Source organism: Physella acuta, unplaced genomic scaffold (assembly GCF_028476545.2).
Source record: "Physella acuta isolate Inbredline_101_S28 unplaced genomic scaffold, ASM2847654v3 ptg000187l, whole genome shotgun sequence".
In the NCBI taxonomy this organism is placed as follows: domain Eukaryota; kingdom Metazoa; phylum Mollusca; class Gastropoda; family Physidae; genus Physella; species Physella acuta.
The window spans coordinates 518,009-540,515 of NW_026731706.1; the positions used below are offsets into that span (position 1 = coordinate 518,009).

General features: G+C 33.9%; 1 protein-coding gene across 3 annotated transcripts; it reads right to left on the reverse strand.

Annotated features, from left to right (window-relative positions):
* Positions 1-799: 799 nt before the first annotated feature.
* Positions 800-21,207, reverse strand: LOC131936793 (lysosomal acid phosphatase). Of its 3 annotated transcripts, none has more exons than XM_059293868.1 (13): positions 21,124-21,193; positions 18,695-18,766; positions 16,193-16,527; positions 14,248-14,346; positions 11,706-11,795; positions 10,729-10,881; positions 8,424-8,519; positions 7,883-7,972; positions 7,037-7,163; positions 5,885-5,964; positions 5,076-5,247; positions 4,479-4,601; positions 800-2,322 (listed from the first exon to the last, which is right to left on the reverse strand). In XM_059293868.1, exons 3-13 carry the CDS (start codon positions 16,289-16,291, stop codon positions 2,207-2,209), a joined length of 1,245 nt encoding a protein of 414 aa, XP_059149851.1. In that variant the 5' UTR covers positions 16,292-16,527; positions 18,695-18,766; positions 21,124-21,193; the 3' UTR covers positions 800-2,206. The 3 variants fall into 3 exon arrangements, with proteins under 3 accessions (XP_059149851.1, XP_059149852.1, XP_059149853.1); XM_059293869.1 differs by having other exon boundaries at positions 18,695-18,760; positions 21,124-21,142; XM_059293870.1 differs by lacking the exon at positions 18,695-18,766 and having other exon boundaries at positions 21,124-21,207.
* Between the last annotated feature and the right edge of the window lie 1,300 nt (positions 21,208-22,507).

The window sequence follows — 22,507 nt, forward strand, 5'->3', positions numbered from 1 at the left end:
ATTGCTAGTGTGCTCTGGTCATCTTTATTCTACATCTACATGTCAGTGATGTTTGTTAGAAGATGCTAATGTTTCTTTCAGGAACTCCAACCCCCTCCCCCCCTTACACAACACTTCTTTTAACAAAGTACACACTAAATATCACTAACTCATCAAGTCAAATATTATAAATAACTAAGCTTTAATTAATTTCAATCAACTAAACAAGAAATGTGCAGATATCTTGAGGCAGATTTTTTTACTTCAGAATTTATACAATTCCAGTTTTAAATAAAATTGTTTTTCCACTAAAATTAATAACATAAATTTAATGAAAAAAAATTAATTGCAAAAATATGTTTGTTTTATTCATAATAAAAGAAACAATAAGCCTACACTAGAAAATAAAAACATGAATCAAAGAAAATGTAACAAAAAAAAACATTTCCAATAGGACACCAATGTTACATCAAAATAAAAAGAACATAATTAACAGTTTAAAGTTAATGACCAGAATTTAAGGAGAAGAAAACCCTGTTTCAAACATTTGGTTTAGTTTTAAAACAAAATATTATCTATAAAATTATTTATTGGCACACAAGGCATTACCTGGACCAGAGCGTGTGTATGAGCTAAATGGTAAAAAAAAACTGATATTTTACAAATATTTGATTATCAGAGGGAGCTAGAAACAACTAAACAAAAGTTTACCAACCAATAAATAAAATATTTTTATATTTGTCTTTAATGTTAAAAAAATAAAATATTGGAATTAGTGGCGTCGTCATTAGTTAATATTTAAAAGTTTGAAGAGAAAAAAAATGTTTAGAACCTACCATGTTTTAACTTGTTAGCTAAGATAACAATAGTTTACAATAAGGCATAGTCGAGGAAGTACAAACTTGTTTGTAAATCTTATTTTATTTTTATCAATTGAATTCTCCATAGATGAATTATTGCAAATCAACTGGCTTCAAGCACTGTTTGGTTCAAATTATCATATGGTCAATAGGCTGTTAGACCAAACTATGGTTTGGAAAGTAATAAAAGTGTTGAGAATAGGACAGTAGTCAGGGTAGGACAGTAGTCAGGGTAGGACAGTAGTCAGGGTAGGACAGTAGTCAGGGTAGGACAGTAGTCAGGGTAGGACAGTAGTCAGGGTAGGACAGTAGTCAGGGTAGGAAAGTGTTCAGGGTAGGACAGTAGTCAGGGTAGGACAGTAGTCAGGGTAGGACAGTAGTCAGGGTAGGACAGTAGTCAGGGTAGGACAGTAGTCAGGGTAGGACAGTAGTCAGGGTAGGAAAGTGTTCAGGGTAGGACAGTGTTGAGGGTAGGACAGTGTTAAGAGTAGGACAGCAGTCAGGGTATGTGTAGGAGTGTTGTATGTGAGTATGAGTGTAGTACAGTGTAGTGTTGAGAATGAGTACAAATCTACAACAAGCTTGAAATTATCACAGATGAAGGGAAATGTTAATAAAAGTACCCCCACCCAACAGTTACAAGAACATAAGCAGATTGGTTGTAAGAAAAATGAAATCTGTTTATAATATAACATAGCTGACTTAGACTACATAATTTGGCTGGCTTTTTATATTTAAAAAAAACATTTTTTTGTGAATTGATAACATTAAAAAATAATATCCATCATTTGATTTAAAATTAAATACAATAACAAAACAACTTAGAGCAAGCATGCTCTTTTATCATCATAGAACATCTTTTGTTCTGACTTAGATCTTATGAAACAACTACAGAACAGTTTTACTTAACTAAAATATGAGTACATAATCACCTATTGTTCTAACAGTTGAAACTAGACTAGCTACTAACTGTAGGCTAAATCTATTTGGAAGACCGGAGAATCATTTATACAATTGATTATTTTAAGTGGCATTTACTTAAACAATTTATAAAAACAATGAAACAAAAACATTAACATACCAGATTTTTATAACTTTTCTTCAACTCAACTGAAAACCAAAACAAGCCAAACATTCTCTTGATGTAAGGACTTGGGGATTTTTTTTGTTTGTTAAAAAAAAAAAACGAAATGTAACAAAAAAAAACATCACTTCAATTTGTACATAAAGTGGGATTGATTTTGATAGTGGGTGGGACTATCTTGTCACTAGATTAAAATTAGATTTTTTTTAAACCAACAATGGACTGGAGCAAATAAATTAACATCAGGATGTGAGTGGATTCAATGAGGCTCTAACAAACTTGGTCAAAGCTTGGAGTAGACTCCAGCCTGCCTCCTCTTGAGCCTGATCACCATGACAACCAGCGCCACTGCGATGATGACACAGATACAGATGCCTACACTCAGGGCAATCCAGGAGGCTAAAAATAGAAATTTGTGTTGTTAGAAGTTGGCATCGCAGTAAATACAACAAATTCAACAGTGGTGTTCAATTCACATATCTCAATATGGTAAATGATGGATGAGCTACGATTTATGTTTCAAATTGTAAAACTATAAACTAAACAATTTGTTAGTAAAAATATCAAACAAAAATATTCTTATGAGAAATTTCTGAAAAACAAATGATTTATGCTCAGTGAAAGTAAAATTTAAATGGTCAAGCTCATTATCAAAGAAATCAATACTGCAGTTAATTTCATTCAATTAGTTTTATCAAGTTTATGACAATTGTAAGGATGATTATCTGAGTAGTTTCAATTTTAATTGAACTGAAGTCAATGTGAATACGTGTTGGAAATAGAAAAAAAAAAGCAATTTGAAAAGCAGCACACCATGTCAGCTAGTTTGTACTAGCTAAATAAAACTTCCAAAATCTTGATGGCGACACTAACTCTACACATTCAGCTAGTTACTGCTAGTAAATTTAAACTTCCTACCAGTGCAATTATCTTTTGGAAGGTGGCACAAAGTTCATTAACCCTGAACAATTAAGCTAGTTAGTGCTAGTTGAATAAAACTTACAAAACCTTCCATTAAACTTATCTTTTGGATGGTGATACAAAGTTTATTAACCCTGAACAATTAAGCTAGTTAGTGCTAGTTGAATAAAACTTACAAAACCATGATGGTGACTTTAATCCTAAACATTTGGCTGGTTAGTGCTAGTTAAATAAAACTTCCAAAACCTTGATGGTGACTTTAAGCCTAAACATTTGGCTAGTTAGTGCTAGTTAAATAAAACTTCCAAAACCTTTTATTGCAATTCAGTTTACGTACCCATGCCCAGTTTTTATACTTATAATGCCATTTGGTAAAGATAATATAACAAATATTAAAATGCATACTCAGAAGTGAAGCTAACTAAGTTTTGCTTATCCCAGTTAAAATATCTTATTGGGTCAAAGAGCTTGAGTTACTGGTTATTTCCCTTTGCCAATATAACATCAGTTGTTTAGGCAAAAAAAATTGTTGTCCACATTGCAAAGCTGCTCTTATTGCGTTGGAATAAATTCTACATAACAAGCTTGTTAAGCTAGTAAATAGGACAAAAGATGCTGAGTACGAACTTGTTGAGTTTACATGGGATATCGTTTTGGAAGTTGTGGGTATTTATTCCTACTGGAATTTGTAAAGAAGGCAGTAGCGCAGGAGCACACAGGAACAGTTAAAAAAAGAATTCTTTCATTTAAATCTTAAAATGGGCATACAACAGAGTTGATTAAAAACACAACTTTATACATAGATTATATAATTTTATATTTTTTTAGTTTATAATGTGTACGTAAAATATAAACTGTAGCAAAAAAGACTGAAGCTGATTGTGAGTAGCAGCAGAAGGAAATTATTTGGTTTCAAAACTGTACCCTTGTTTACATCCATAAGGAAAGGATCAAGTTTAGGATAATCACAGCTAAGCAGAAAAAAACAATGACACAGCAAGATGTTATTTTAAAAATATTACAATAGGCTCAGTTAATTACAGCATGGCTGTTTTGAGCCAAGACAGACTACATATGTAAAATGCCACTGAAAAGAGGTCTGATCAATTTTGGCAGCAATGTTACAATAATGTTTCCACTGGTTTGAAATGATACTGACAAACCACTCTAAAAATATTGTTAGTTACAAGATGTTGGTGAAGTGTATCTTTGTGGCTACTAGAATTGGCTGCCAAACAACTTTACAGGTGGCCGTTATATGGCTGGCCAACAACTATATACTGGCAACCATTTACCACAGGCTAACTAAACTAATGACTAATTTGTATAGTGGTGGCCAACTATATAGCTGGCCAACTACACTGGTGGCCAACTATATAGCTGGCCAACTACACTGGTGGCCAACTATATAGCTGGCCAACTACACTGGTGGCCAACTATATAGCTGGCCAACTACACTGGTGGCCAGATATCTTCAGGCCTACAGGCCAGAGACAACATAACAGTTGTATGTGTGTCAGCTCCCAACCTACACAACATAAACACTGTACTACTTGCTTTATTTCATTAAGTTGATGAAACAACAAAACAAGAAGGTGCACACAAACAAGACGCTGTAGTACACCTGGACGTACCTGGTGTAAGTGCACCTGATGCAGCCACTGATGTCTGGGCCTTACATTCAGCGTCCCAGTCCACAGGGACTGTGTCCTTTGTTAGGGTGATCAGATCATCTAGCTTACATGGGGACTGGCAACCTGTGGGGGAGGGGAGGGGGTGGAGGGGACAAATTAAGAAAGTTAGTTCTATGATTTCAGGTGCAACCCATATCAGATGGAAATCTAGAGGTGAGAGCAACTTGTATGACTGGCATACCAATAACATTTTCTCTTTATAGTTTTAACTGTGTTTCCTATTCCTATTGAATTTGTATCAGTTGTACTGCAGCTTAAGGCTAGGTTATGATTAAAGCCAGGTTACTATACTTTGAAAAAACAGTATTGAATATGATCTCCTATTGTTTTTACATGTAAAATGACATTTTATTAAACCAAAGTTGGTGGCTCAAGATAAACCACTCAACCCACGTGACCTACAGACTAACATGGGACAATCAGGTCATAAGGATCTCTAGTGGTGTCATAATAAACCCCTCTACCCACATGACCTACTGACCTACAGAATGACCTACAGACCTACAGTCTGACCTACAGAATGATCTACAGACTGACCTGGTACCACCAGCTCATAAGGATCTCTAGTCGTGTCGTTCCTGTAGAAAATCTTAACGCCATAGACATCCTGGATCTGATGCAACTCAACCATGACCAGCGCCCTGTACGTCGGGGCGTGGCGGTCAAACACATGTAGGGCAGAGAGGAGCGCAGCTACGGTCGTATCATGCTGGGGACAGAATGCTCATGTTACACATTCAGGCTTCTATAAATAGTCATAGTTATCTATACACATACAGGTTTCTATAAATACAGTCATAGATATCTATACACATTCAGGCTTCTATAAATACAGTCATAGATATCTATACACATTCAGGCTTCTATAAATACAGTCATAGATATCTATACAAATTAAGGTGTCTATAAATACTTTCATAGATATATTTAGATATTCAGGTTTCTTTAAGTACATTAGTAGATATTTTAAGCTATTCATTGTTCTCTTTTCAACACAAAATATTTTGAACACAAAATATAATAGATACATAACACAGTTTACAATTCTCTAATAGTCGTATTTACTCCTATAACTTTCAGTCTGATTCACCCAACACATTCAAAATTCTCTTTACAAGAGATATAGTGAGACAGGTTTTCTAAGAGTAGCAGCTGGCCTAACAATTAGGCCCTAGATAACCTGTCAAGTGGGATGCTTTACAATTTACTATCACAGTAAGAATCATTAATGTAATCTTACATTAAATTAGATAACAAAAACAAACATTACGTCAAGAAATATCCTGCTTAGATTTACAGTAGAGCGCTCATGTACTTAAACTAAGAAATATTGTACAAGTACTTACAGCAGAGTACATATAAAACTTGGGTAGGGTTTGTGTTGCAGCATTTTGCATGTTGGCGATTATTTCTTTCAGTAGAGGACCTGTGTAGTTAGGGAAATCACACAAGATCACATTTTAAAATATTGAGGGCTGTGTAGTTAGGGAAATCACACAGGATCACATTTTAAAATATTGGCTAGAGGGCCTGTGTAGGTAGGGAAATCACATTTTATAACACTGTCTTTAAAACATCTGGTTCACCCCATCAATTCTTACAGTCAATTCCATCCGCAATTTATCATCAACTCAACCATGTTATACAACAAAATTATGCAGCTCAAGTTCCTTGTCATAATTAACTTAAAGAATGCAGATTTCTATTTTTAAAAGCCAATTGCTGTTTCATCTTCTGCAAATGAAATTTATAACTAACCAATCCTGATATAAATAAAACCTAAAAGAGCTAACTCAAGGCTTGCCATCCCTGCCCAGTTTAAATAGAAACAAGATAAAACTCACACTTCAACATTTCCTAATTCCAACCGAACTCAGCTGGTAATCAAGTCCACACTAATGAGAAGGTTACATGCGGAGACAAACACAACTATAGATTTTAAACACAAACCTCCTTTCAGTTTGGCGGCTATGAGAAGGCTACAAGAAGAGACAAACACAACTGTAGATTTTAAACACAAACCTCCTTTCAGTTTGGCCGCTATGAGAACATTACAAGAAGTGACAAACACAAATCAAGATGTTAAAAACAAACCTCCTTTCAGTTTGGCCGCTATGAGAAGGAGAAAAACACAACTGTAGATGTTAAACACAAACCTCCTTTTAGTTTGGCCGCTACGAGACAAACACAAATGAAGATGTTAAACACAAACCTCCTTTCAGTTTGGCTGCTATGAGACAAACATAAATGAAGATGTTAAACACAAACCTCCTTTCAGTTTGGCCGTTAAGAGACAAACACAAATAAAGATGTTAAACACAAACCTCCTTTCAGTTTGGCTGCTATGAGACAAACATAAATGAAGATGTTAAACACAAACCTCCTTTCAGTTTGGCCGTTAAGAGACAAACACAAATAAAGATGTTAAACACAAACCTCCTTTCAGTTTGGCCGCTAGGAGAAGGTTACAAGAAGAGACAAACACAATTGACACAAACCTCCTTTCAGTTTGGCCATCTCGTTGTTGTAGGTTACCAGGTCAAAGCTGAGGGTGTTCAACTGCTGCATCTTCTCCCACACACCAGGCTGTTGGGCCCAGGCATTCCAGGTCAGATTGTGAGCACGCTGCGCATGAGATAAACACAATGTGACCTACCTCACAGAACAGTGTACCCTACCACCCACATGAAACAAAGACCTACCTCACAGAACAGTGTACCCTACCACCCACATGAAACAAAGACCTACTTCACAGAACAGTGTACCTTACCACCCACATGAAACAAAGACCTACCTCACAGAACAGTGTACCCTACCACTCACATGAAACAAAGACCTACCTCACAGAACAGTGTAGCCTACCACCCAACAAAAACCTACCACCCAACAAAGACCTACCACCCAACAAAGACCTACCTCACAGATCAGTGTACCCTACCACCCAACAAAGACCTACCTCACAGAACAGTGTACCCTACCACCCACATGAAACAAAGACCTACTTCACAGAACAGTGTACCTTACCACCCACATGAAACAAAGACCTACCTCACAGAACAGTGTACCCTACCACTCACATGAAACAAAGACCTACCTCACACAACAGTGTAGCCTACCACCCAACAAAAACCTACCACCCAACAAAGACCTACCTCACAGACCAGTGTACCCTACCACCCAACAAAGACCTACCTCACAGAACAGTGTAGCCTACCACCCAACAAAGACCTACCTCACAGAACAGTGTAGCCTACCACCCAACAAAAACCTACCACCCAACAAAAACCTACCACCCAACAAAGACCTACCACCCAACAAAGACCTACCACCCAACAAAGACCTACCTCACAGACCAGGGTATCCCCAACACTCCAGATGTCCTTAATACTTTCCTTCGGGACTCCTGTGTTTTTCTCCACCATGTCATAGAAGGCCTGCAAGATCAAACAAGCAGTGGGTAACAAACAGTGGGTAACAAACAGTGGGTAACAAACAGTGGGTAACAAACAGTGGGTAACAAACAGTGGGTAACAAACAGTGGGCAACAAACAGTGGGTAACAAACAGTGGGTAACAAACAGTGGGTAACAAACAGTGGGTAACAAACAGTGGGTAACAAACAGTGGGTAACAAACAGTGGGTAACAAACAGTGGGTAACAAACAGTGGGTAACAAACAGTGGGTAACAAACAGTGGGTAACAAACAGTGGATCACAACATCTTTCAACAATTTTTTCTCAGATATAGTGTACGAGCAGGAACAAAAATAACGCATTTACGAGGCACCAAAATTATTTTAAAAAACTACATTAAAAGTACAACAGTAGCAAGTCACCAACAGGGAATAAAAATACTAAGGTGCCCAGTGACTAACATAAAACACCACCTTATTTTCCTGTTCTTCTTTTTGAATGGCTGGAGAGTTGAGGACCTCCTGCACTAATTGGTCATATCTTGGACATGGCGCTCCTTGGGCCAGTTTCTGTACAGACACAGAAGTTGGTGACTAAATTAGTTACAGCTGGCATAAAAGTTGGTGACTAAATTATATACAGCTGACATGCAAGTGGGTGACTAAATTAGTTACAGCTGACATGCAAGTGGGTGACTAAATTAGTTAGACCTGACATGCAAGTGGGTGACAAAATTAGTTGGTGACTAAATTAGTTACACCTGACATGCAAGTGGGTGACTAAATTAGTTGGTGACTAAATTAGTTACAGCTGACATGCAAGTGGGTGACTAAATTAGTTACACATGACATACAAGTTGGTGACTAAATTAGTTGGTGACTAAATTAGTTACAACTGACATGTAAGTGGGTGACTAAATTAGTTGGTGACTAAATTAGTTACACCTGACATGCAAGTGCGTGACTAAATTAGTTACACATGACATACAAGTTGGTGACTAAATTAGTTGGTGACTAAATTAGTTACAGCTGACATGCAAGTGGGTGACTAAATTAGTTGGTGACTAAATTAGTTACACCTAACATATTTTTCTAAGAAAGTGTTAAAGGGTTGAGTCTTACTAGTATCCAAAATAAAAATTCTAACTTCCAGTGCCATCAGAGACTTAACTAACAAACAACTAAAAACCAAGAATGATACACAGCACAAATAGCTTAGATTGTAACAACAAATGCTGATAAAACAAGAACTTTTGTTTCTTAAATATTACATAACACTGATAACACATAGATACATGCTTTTAATTAAGTTCACTCACTAGTAACAACCAGAATAGAATGGGAGAAAAAATATAATTTTTTACAATAGTCCTAAGATTTAAAGTTTGAGAACTAAAACGCATCTTGAAGAACTAATACATGCATAATTTTCAGCAGAAAAATTGACAGATTGTCTTTTGACTTAATTAAAGTTACGTGCAAAAGAAAATTGTAATAAAGCAGTAGGAAAACAGACATAAGTTTTACCCATACTTGTATAAAACATTAAACATAGTGACCCAAAAGCTTGGTTAAAAAAGTCAATATTTCATTATTTTACGTGAAAATCATGTTTAACATATAGTGTATATGAAATAAGCTACAATATGGTAAACCAAAAGATAAAAAAAACAAGGTAACGTGTGTCCCTATATGAGATAATGTGTAGCTGTCATCAAATGATGATTTATTGACGTCATTCATTATTCATTCAGGGTCTTCAGTGCAATGAATGTAACAGGTTCTGTGAGCATGTTTACACAAGCAGGGATGTACGAGTGACTAGACATGAATGATTCTCTGTACTCTAGCAACATTTTAATGTCAGGACTGTGCCGAGTTCAATGATTGTGTGAACACACAGTGGAGATTTTGTATTTAGTAAACAAGGGTTGTCAAATTTGGTCAAAACTGACTATCTATCTATCTATATATAATTCTCTTCTGGGAGACATAAGAAAACAAGCTGCAAGCGCGAGCCTTGCAGTCCCCTCTCTTCCTCTCTATTGCTTACCATCCCCCCCCCCCACCCCCCTCACATGGTCAGGTGAGTTGTAGTTCACGCTAAATGTTTACAAAACAATCGTAAGGCCGGGTTTGGTGACGGCAATTAGGGGCAGATAATTCAGTTTGAAACTATTTTAAACTTAGAGGAGGTAACTAAGAGGAGGCTGCTTTCACGGGGGGGGGGGGGGGGGCGGAATGGGGGTTTAGTGTTTTAAAGCAAATATTTTCAGTGGCAGCATTGGTACTGTCGAATTCACAAATTATGAATTACTGAAAAGTAGAAAAAACAAATAGCCGTGTATGACACACTGCGGGTCGGCTAGTAGGGAATATTTGACAACAATAGAACCACTGTGGCTGAAGAAAGAAGGCTTACATTATCCATTGTGGTGGGGATAAGACAACAATAGAACTACTGTGGCTGAAGAAAGAAGGCTTACATTATCCATTGTGGCTGAAGAAAGAAGGCTTACATTATCCATTGTGGCTGAAGAAAGAAGGCTTACATTATCCATTGTGGTGGGGATAAGACAACAATAGAACTACTGTGGCTGAAGAAAGAAGGCTTACATTATCCATTGTGGTGGGGATAAGACAACAATAGAACTACTGTGGCTGAAGAAAGAAGGCTTACATTATCCATTGTGGCTGAAGAAAGAAGGCTTACATTATCCATTGTGGCTGAAGAAAGAAGGCTTACATTATCCATTGTGGCTGAAGAAAGAAGGCTTACATTATCCATTGTGGTGGGGAGGGTCTGGACTGGGATGGGCTGCCAGAGAATGTCAGGGTTCCAGATCTGGCCGTCCTGAGGGGGGTAAAGTCCAGCCAAGTTGCTAGAGGCAGACATCAGGCATCTCTCTACACCAGAGGACTGGACCTGGATCTGGGGAACATTCAGTGTGATGTTAGGGAAACATTCAGTGTGATGTTAGGGGAACATTCAGTGTGATGTTAGGGGAACATTCAGTGTGATATTAGGGGAACATTCAGTGTGATGTTAGGGGAACATTCAGGGTGATGTTAGGGTTTGGGGAACATTCAGTTTGATGTTAGGGTCTGGGGAACATTCAGTGTGATGTTAGGGGAACATTCAGTGTGATGTTAGGGTCTGGGGAACATTCAGTGTGATGTTAGGGGAACATTCAGTGTAATGTTAGGGTCTGGGGAACAACTAATCATATACTGTGATGTAAGAAGCATGCATCTGAATAATATGTGATACATTCAATTTTATATTTGGCTCTGTCAATCATTTTGTTATACTTAAATCTAGGTAGCAATAAGAAATAGTCAAGGGTATTCTAGTAGTAAAAGATTTGAATTTTGTGTAAGTATTAGGCTTGGTTATTTGTAATGAAGATAAAACAGTAGTGAATGAATGTTTGTATAGATAGGAACATATACTTTATTTTACGCATTACATTATTTGTAGTAAAGGAAACAACAATGGTTTTTTTTTAAATTTATACTTACATGTCAAGATTTTGCAATGATTGATCAAGAATTTAGTCTAACAGAATAAACCATTTAGTAAAGGAAAACTATTACCATTCTAAAATATATTCACTCATCCATCAATATAACTGATGGAAGTTGGGGGGGGGGGGGGGGGGGGGGAAATGGATCATCGCAAAAAGTATTTTTAAAGAGATCTTTTTGTGTGTGTATGATAAAAATCTACACTACAATATTAAATTGATGACTTACCTCATCATGATGGTAGTATGATGTGTTTATAAAACCATCATAACGTTGTTTCAGATATTGTCCTAGTTCATATTGTTGAACTTTACCCACCTTCAATTAAAAGAATATTTACATTTATTATAATTATGTAAAATGGGACTGTGTGGCCTAGTGTTAGAGCGATAGACATATATAATTATGTAAACATAAAAAAAGACTATTTACATACATAATAATTATGTAAATATAAAATACACTATTTACATACATTACAATTATGTAAACATAAAACAGACTATTTACATTCATTATAATTAGGTAAACACACAATTTTTTTTTCTTCTTTTAAACCAAAATAAAGATTAATGACAGCATGTAATGAGCTTACATTAGATAAACATAAAATATTCTTTTCTTCCTTTAAACCAAATTAAAGATTAATGACAGCATGTAATGAGCTTACATTAGACAAACATAAAATATTCTTTTCTTCCTTTAAACCAAATTAAAGATTAATGACCGCATGTAATGAGCTTACATTAGATAAACATAAAATATTCTTTTCTTCCTTTAAACCAAATTAAAGATTAATGACAGCATGTAATGAGCTTACATTAGATAAACATAAAATATTCTTTTCTTCCTTTAAACCAACATAAAGATTAATGACAGCATGTAATGAGCTTACATTAGATAAACATAAAATATTCTTTTCTTCCTTTAAACTAAAATAAAGATTAATGACAGCATGTAATGAGCTTACATTAGATAAACATAAAATATTCTTTTCTTCCTTTAAACCAAATTAAAGATTAATGACAGCATGTAATGAGCTTACATTAGATAAACATAAAATATTCTTTTCTTCCTTTAAACCAAATTAAAGATTAAGGACATCATGTAATGAGCTTACATTAGACAAACATAAAATATTCTTTTCTTCCTTCAAACCAAATTAAAGATTAATGACAGCATGTAATGAGCTTACATTAGATAAACATAAAATATTCTTTTCTTCCATTAAACTAAAATAAAGATTAATGACAGCATGTAATGAGCTTACATTAGATAAACATAAAATATTCTTTTCTTCCTTTAAACCAAAATAAAGATTAATGACCGCATGTAATGAGCTTACATTAGATAAACATAAAATATTCTTTTCTTCCTTTAAACCAAAATAAAGATTAATGACCGCATGTAATGAGCTTACATTAGATAAACATAAAATATTCTTTTCTTCCTTTAAACCAAAATAAAGATTAATGACAGCATGTAACGAGCTTACATTAGATAAACATAAAATATTATTTTCTTCCTTTAAACCAAATTAAAGATTAATGACAGCATGTAATGAGCTTACATTAGATAAACATAAAATATTCTTTTCTTCCTTTAAACCAAAATAAAGATTAATGACAGCATGTAATGAGCTTACATTAGATAAACATAAAATATTCTTTTCTTCCTTTAAACAAACATAAAGATTAATGACAGCATGTAATGAGCTTACATTAGATAAACATAAAATATTCTTTTCTTCTTTTAAACCAAAATAAAGATTAATGACAGCATGTAATGAGCTTACATTAGATAAACATAAAATATTCTTTTCTTCCTTTAAACAAACATAAAGATTAATGACAGCATGTAATGAGCTTACATTAGATAAACATAAAATATTCTTTTCTTCCTTTAAACCAAAATAAAGATAAATGACAGCATGTAATGAGCTTACATTAGATAAACATAAAATATTCTTTTCTTCCTTTAAACCAACATAAAGATTAATGATAGCATGTAATGAGCTTACATTAGATAAACATAAAATATTCTTTTCTTCCATTAAACCAACATAAAGATTAATGACAGCATGTAATGAGCTTACATTAGATAAACATAAAATATTCTTTTCTTCCTTTAAACCAAAATAAAGATTAATGACCGCATGTAATGAGCTTACATTAGATAAACATAAAATATTCTTTTCTTCCTTTAAACCAAAATAAAGATTAATGACCGCATGTAATGAGCTTACATTAGATAAACATAAAATATTCTTTTCTTCCTTTAAACCAAAATAAAGATTAATGACAGCATGTAACGAGCTTACATTAGATAAACATAAAATATTATTTTCTTCCTTTAAACCAAATTAAAGATTAATGACAGCATGTAATGAGCTTACATTAGATAAACATAAAATATTCTTTTCTTCCTTTAAACCAAAATAAAGATTAATGACAGCATGTAATGAGCTTACATTAGATAAACATAAAATATTCTTTTCTTCCTTTAAACCAACATAAAGATTAATGACAGCATGTAATGAGCTTACATTAGATAAACATAAAATATTCTTTTCTTCCATTAAACCAACATAAAGATTAATGACAGCATGTGATGAGCTTACATTAGATAAACATAAAATATTCTTTTCTTCCTTTAAACCAACATAAAGATTAATGACAGCATGTAATGAGCTTACATTAGATAAACATAAAATATTCTTTTCTTCCATTAAACCAACATAAAGATTAATGACCGCATGTAATGAGCTTACATTAGTTAGCCATCCAAGACCATCTGGCCAGGCATTGGCCACTTGGTTGATGTCCAATGGGTAAATAGACACTGGGCTACGGTCACCATGACGATAAAGCTGGAGAACGAAAACAAAAACAAAGGTCAGTTATCTCATTACCTGGTCTACATACCACCTACCTACACATGAGATAAGCCTTGTGTACACACAGCCATTATCATGAGACAGACAGGGTTAACGATAATTAGGACATACCAAAACAATGCTTGATAACTTTATGATGGAGTGTGGATGAGAAGAAATTTACATTTATAAACACACATGTTGTTTTGTTATTTTTTTTTTGGGTATACATTGGGTGTATGTGCCATACATTGGGTGTATGTGCCATACATTGGGTGTGTGAAGTATGAATGAGAGGAAATCAAGTATTTATAAACACATTTCTTTCTTTCTACCACATTGTGTGGGTATTGTAAACAAAAATCAAGCTGAAACTAATACACAAATTAGAAAACAAAAAACAAGAATAAATATGGACATTAGAAAACAAGAACAAATATGGACATTAGAAAACAAAAAACAAGAACAGATATGGACATTAGAAAACAAAAAACAAGAACAAATATGGACATTAGAAAACAAAAAACAAGAACAAATATGGACATTAGAAAACAAAAAAACAAGAACAAATATGGACATTAGAAAACAAAAAAACAAGAACAAATATGGACATTAGAAAACAAAAAAACAAGAACAAATATGGACATTAGAAAACAAAAAAACAAGAACAAATATGGACATTAGAAAACAAAAAACAAGAACAAATATGGACATTAGAAAACAAAAAACAAGAACAAATATGGACATTAGAAAACAAAAAACAAGAACAAATATGGACATTAGAAAACATAAAAAAAGAACAAATATGGACATTAGAAAACAAAAAACAAGAACAAATATGGACATTAGAAAACAAAAAACAAGAACAAATATGGACATTAGAAAACAAAAAAACAAGAACAAATATGGATATTAGAAAACAAAAAACAAGAACAAATATGGACATTAGAAAACAAAAAAACAAGAACAAATATGGACATTAGAAAACAAAAAAACAAGAACAAATATGGACATTAGAAAACAAAAAAACAAGAACAAATATGGACATTAGAAAACAAAAAAACAACAACAAATATGGACATTAGAAAACAAAAAACAAGAACAAATATGGACATTAGAAAACAAAAAAACAAGAACAAATATGGACATTAGAAAACAAAAAAACAAGAACAAATATGGACATTAGAAAACAAAAAACAAGAACAAATATGGACATTAGAAAACAAAAAACAAGAACAAATATGTACTTTAAAAAAACTGAAGCAACAGCTTCAAGCTGTTGTTCACATGTGATTTAACCCTACACATGTACAACTTTACCATGCTACTCAAATTAGTAATTCAAAATCAATACACTTATTTGTACTTGCTTAAAGTTTTCAATCGAATTAAATTTTAGAAATATAATTTTAAATAACTATATTTTTGACAAAAGAAATGCAAACGATACATAACTTTGAATGAGAATCATGACTATTGAAATTAAAACTAAAGAGTCTTAGTCCTTAATATAACCTTCATTACAGCATTTCTACTAATTCTTTTCTTAAGCACAGTCAATTCTATACCACAAGCTTAACATAAAAGTTTGTAATAAACAAATAAGATGTATACAGAAAGTAATAAATCATGATGTTTAGTTTGTTGTAAATAACACTTGTTTAAATCCTAAAAAAACTGGACATCACTTAACACACTAACTAGGGAATTTTTTAGTTTGTCGTAAATAACGCTTGTTTAAATCCTAAAAAAGCTGACCATCACTTACCGACTAGTGAAATTTTTTAGATTGCTGTAAATAACACTTGTTTACGTCCTTAAAAAATTGGCCATCACTTACCACACTGACTAGCTTTAGACTCTCTGGCGGGGACGGCTCAGCTATCTCACAAAGTAGAAGCAGAGAGCAAACAATCACCAATGGGGCAGCTGGATTCATCTTCTGACCTGGCACTAGGAGCAACTCAAATGACAAATGTCAAACACGAGGAGCAACTCAAATGACAAGTGTCAAACACGAGGAGCAACTCAAACGACAAGTGTCAAACACGAGGAGCAACTCAAATGACAAGTGTCAAACAAGAGAAGCAACTCAAATGACAAGTGTCAAACACGAGGAGCAACTCAAATGACAAGTGTGAGAATGTCCTGCTTAGCTGCTGCTACTCTGCTGCTCTGGGGAGATAGTGAAGGGAGACAAGTCAGACTAGGCTTATATAGTCCTAGGCTGGGTTATCTCAACATAAACAGGCCAGTGACACAAAAGCTTTGACAACTTGTTCTGTTCTTGACCTCAACAACTCAAGTACTGGTAGCAATACAATCTAGGTTATTGGCATTTGGGCTGATTGGGATGTGTATGTCAACATTTGCGGACGACTTTTCTTTAAAGCATGTCTGACTATAAATAAACTTGCCCCGTCACTGTAGACGAGGTTAAGGGGTTTTATCTGGAGGGTACCTAAATTAAGGTGGTTATCAATGAAGATAAAGACAATAACAAGAGTTATAAATATCATCAGCTGCACTCATTTAAGTACATACATGTGTAATAAAGTTTGGGTGGGCGGTAGATTAGACTGAGAAGGTCAGGCTACAGAGGCTCTTTATTATTTGATTACTTGCATATTCTTTGAGTGGAAATAACCAATAATGATGATTAAGGCTAAGTTAAGAGCTAGTAAAATTGGATTGATTTTACAGTTCACTAACATTCCATTAGAAACTAATACTGCCTGCTACCAAAAACTGTAACTAATACTGTTGTTAAGAAATTCCTATGCTCACAAATATTTTAATTGTCTACTTTTTATCCATTTATGAAAACAAAAGTTTTGGACACAAAAGTTTTAGAACACCCCCCCCCCCCCACACACACACACACCACACCCATGGGGACCTCCACCTCAAAAATTAAGTTAGTTGACTTCTCAAAACTTACTACCAACTTAATATTTCAAGAACATGTATTGTGTGCCTATCAACTGATATACAAATGTGATATTTTTGGCTAGTATATAAATTGGCCCAAAAATTAAAATTACAAACTAGAAGAAAAATTATTGTTTAAAATGTCAAAGTATAATTATATGATTTATTTTAATATTTATTCCGATTAAAAAACAAAAACTCAAACAATGTATTAAATAGTAATAAAACAGATAGTATTAGTTACCTCACAAGTTAAAGACAGTTACAAGTACTATGGACGTTTCGACCCAAGGTCTTCGTCAGCACACAACAGTGTGATTACAGATTAGACAAATAAAGACAAACAGTAACACATTTTTTGACTTAGCTCGAGCTAAGTCAAAAAATGTGTTACTGTTTGTCTTTATTTGTCTAATCTGTAATCACACTGTTGTGTGCTGACGAAGACCTTGGGTCGAAACGTCCATAGTACTTGTAACTGTCTTTAACTTGTGAGGTAACTAATACTATCTGTTTTATTACTAATTACATTAACCTCACTGCAGCTACCATTTGTTTTTTTATCTTTTCGCTAACAATGTATTAAACACTTTTTGTGTGCGATCGGGGAAAAAATGTCTGAAAGTGTTATTCTCTTCTGCTGCAAGTACTTAAATAATTAATTTTAACATTTATAAGATGAATTAATAAGTTGCTAGTTCTACTCAGGCTCATGACAGTAATTCCTGTTTAACTCATTTCTCACTAAAATTAAAAGGGATTTTCCATAAATAGTGTCACCCTCCAGTGTGGAAGTTCGGATATGTGAAATGTGATGCGAGTGGGGAGATGGGTTTCAAAAAGTGTGATGAAGTGTTTTTGCAATAATGTAGTAAACTGAATTCAAGCCATTGCTTGACATTAATAAAAAAAAGTTGTTATAAATTTAAATACATTGATCAATCCAGGCCTACTCAACGTTGACTGAGGCCAGTACATATTGTATTTTAAAAAATTGCAGTTTTAAAAAACAAAATAGTCTTGAGAGATGACATAGGGGGAGGAGTGACATCATTTTAGGGGGTTGTGTTTTGACTTTTTGCGATGCTGCGTGATGTTGAGGAGAGAAGAAGGTAAAAATAGTTTTAAAAATTAAGACGCCCCTTATGATAAAGATGACCCCAGTGTAGGTATAAATGGGTTTTTTTTAAACACGAGAACTGTCATCATAATTTTACTTTTTACATGCAAGATCAAGTATCATAATGTGTTTTTAAAATGTTAGTACTATGATGTTAAATTCAACATGTGGATGTCAACATGGACACGACCCCCTCCCCCCTCCAGTCCACATGCATCCACTCCTATGTGAACATCATAAATGACCTCTAAGGCCTAAACTAAATCAGAAATAATCATCTGCTTTACTTACTGAGACTGTGTGTATCCTAAGAGTGCCTAATATCTCACGTATTACTTAGTAGATCTAGGCTAGGCCCTAAAACTAAATGAAATTGTAATAAATATAATGTCAAATGACTAATGTTAATATTTTAAAATTATGAAAAATAAACCGGGAGTGATCTCCCCTGAACTTTCTCGAATATTCTTATATAACTTGGAATATAGACATGATTTTTAATTACTTAAACTTTTAAAAATAGAATAGAATCTCATAGAAAAAAGAACTGCGCACCAAGCGAACGCCAAAACAAAATGTGCATAATAGTGCACAATATTATTAGTACTTTATAAATTTACATGCGTTTTTTGAGAAATCGAAAATAGCGTAAATTGGTACTTCCGGTCAACGGAAATTACTCAAAATTTGACAGAAGGTAGAAAATTAGATCTTTTACTTATATGAGAAATTTCATTTATCTATCTGAAATAGTACTCAAGTTAGAGGCTTTTGAAAAATTCAAAGTGGAAAAAGTACCACTTCCGGTTATTGGAAATCGCTCAAAAGTTGATAGGGATCTACGATTTTGATAAAATACTTATATATGAAATTTCATCAACCTAGCTGTAACGGTACTCAAGTTATCGTGTTTACACACAGACAGACAGACACACAGACATACGGACAAGATTGCAAAATTATGTTTTTCCTTATCAGTGAGGTGTAAAACGTCGAGATTTGTAAATATTTTTTTTTTGGACGATTACAAGACTTTCTCTATACGAGAAAGTAAAAATGTAGGCCTACATAGTAAATAGGCCTACATGCTGTAAAAGACATAAAGATAAATTAAAGGAATTAAACGACTTATTATAATTATAGTATAGTAGGTCTATAGTCTAAGTAACTAAATTTAAATTTTATATGATCTCTAAGCCCTAGATTGGGCATAGATCTAGATCTAGTTTAGTAGTTAAGATTCTAAAAACTTTAAAAACATATGGACTATGAGGACATTAGGCCCTATTAAAAATTATGTATTGTTGTATTATTAAATTAGCCAGCCATTATCCTATTAGTTATTAGGCCTAAATAATAAATATTTTTAAAACTGACTGAGAGTTTTTTTTAAAATCCAACTTTGAACAAATGAACGGGTCTTCCAGATTCTATATTTCATTTATTTGACTTCTAACTTAAAGCTAGGCGTATAATTTCTAATTATAGATCTAGATCTCTAGACTTTTTAGTGATATCTAGGCCTAATTTTAGTAATTATCTATTATATTATTCAGTCTAGGACTAGGACATAGGTCTAGAATTCTAACTCATCAATAAATAATAATAAATATCGAGTCTATTAATGGAGGCGAGCGAGTTGACGAGATTCCTTCCATAATGTTGTTGTCATGGAATAAAAACGTGTTTTTTTAGATTTAGACCGTAAAAAAAAATAAAAAATAAAAACTTAAGCCTAAAATTAATTTAGAAATTTTATATTCTTAGAATAAATGCTATAAAAGTTGCAAATCCAGAGAACTTGAAAATAATTTGTTGAGTTTAAGGCTACATTTCTATTTATTTTCATCAAGCCTAAGTTATAACCGGATGTTTCACTTTCGTAAGACAAATATTGATTGGCTGTACAGTAACTTAGTAATCGATAACTATTTGTTTACAAAACTTTGCAGATCAAGTTTTTAAATAACAATGCAAATTTAAAACCCCATGACCTAGTTTTCTATTTTTAGCTTACAATGTGTACAATAAAATCTATGGCAGCCTATCCAATAGCAGGATGCCATGTTTATGTCGCAATTACACGTGAAAACCAAATTGTTTTTGCTTTTTTTTTAATTTTTATTTAGTTACCGAAAATATTATAAACATCAAATACATCCAATCTTTAGTAAAGTCCGAAAAAAACCAGACAGGCAGGATTTTATAACCATATTAATTGTAAATACGCTGTGCATGATTTTTTAATGAATTTATACACCTCTCAAATACCTTTGAGACTTTTCTCGCTGGTGTCCAATTATTACTAGATTCTAGATCTATTAATTTTCTAGAATCTATGACAATCTATGTTCTATGTTGTTTTTTTTTTTTTTTTTAAATTTAATGAGTGACACACAGATCGTTTCGTAATGTAACTTTCTCTCCAAGTTAGGCCTAGAATCTAGATCTAGATTAGATCTAGATCTACTACTCTACTCTCTCAGTCTCTTTCCTTTTTTAATGGCCTACTCTTTCATTGTGACTTATTAAACTGTCACTTGAACGCGTCAACAATTTGAACAATCAATCATCACTATTCATTTAATTCATCTCACTGACATCAGCAATCATTCGAAGATTAAACCCTAAATTAAATAATAGGCCTAAGCCGTGAATATTTATCCAAATTAAAATAACTGATTGATTAAATAATTAAATATAGATTTCTTTCTTTCTACTTGAACAATACTCAGCAAGAATCTTGTCTGAAGTCACCAGCTGTAGCTAGAATGAGCAAAAGCTGTTTATGTTTTCAACAATGTAAATTTTGCAAGGGGAGTCACTCACTTTATTTTTTTTTATCGGGAAGTTCTATGATATGATCGTGTTGATCTAGCTAGATCAGATATCTAGATCTAGATTCTAGATCTAGTAGACTAGTCTGGAGAAAGTATTGTAATCGTGCAAAAAAAAAAAAAAATCGAAACTCGAGATTTTGACAAACTCGACTTTTTACACCTCCTTGGGTCTGTTCTCATTACTTTGACTACATTAAATTTTTTGAGCTAGGAAATGCACGCGTTGGAAAAATATGTCCTACATGTGTGTACATTTTTTTTCCCCAGGAGTTAAAACCTGATAAAATTAGATCTAGATCTAGATCTAGATCTAGATTTAGTATTACGACGTATGTAATTTCTTTCTTCCTGCACATTTTGTCAGATGCTTTACCAGCCATTAATAACACAAGCAGTGTTTCTTCCAGACTTTTTTCTCCGGGGGGGGGGGGGGGGGGGGGGGGGCTTGAAATCTTCGGGGGGGGGGGGGGGCGGTAAACTTTCTTCGGGGTGGGGGGGGGGGGGAGGCGGACACAGTTAAAAGTATATATTTTCTATATAAATTATATAAATTTCGTTTCGTTCGGGGGGGGGGGGGGCGGTAAAAAAATCCCCCCCCCCCCCCGAAGAGATGCCTGGAAGAAACTCTGAACACAAGGAAGTATAGCTGCCCAGCCTTACGTAACACATGTAACCAGTGTTTGTTTCCGGCATTGCTCTAGCGTTGTGTGTGTGTGTGTGTGGGGGGGGGGGGGCACATACTTCTCAGTATGCACTTAAGACGCACATATCACTTACACAGATGAACACCAACAATGACATACAGTCACATATCTCTGACATACATACATACATACATATCTCAACATTTATACCTACACGAACATATCATTTACATATACTTATACACGCTTTAACTTAAATACATACACGCACATATCACTTACACAAGTACACATCATTGCATACATACACGAGCATATTACACATGTACACGCCATCATTTCATACATACCCGAACATATTACTTACACAGGTAGGCCTACACGCCATCATTGCATACATGTACATACACGAACATATTTCTTACACATGTAAACGCCATAATTACATACATACACGCACATATCACACACGTCATCATTACATACATTCACGCATGTATCAATTACACATGTAAACGACATCATTACATACATACACGTACATATCACACATATACACGCCATCATTACATACATACACGCACATATCTCTTACACATATACACTATCATTACATACAT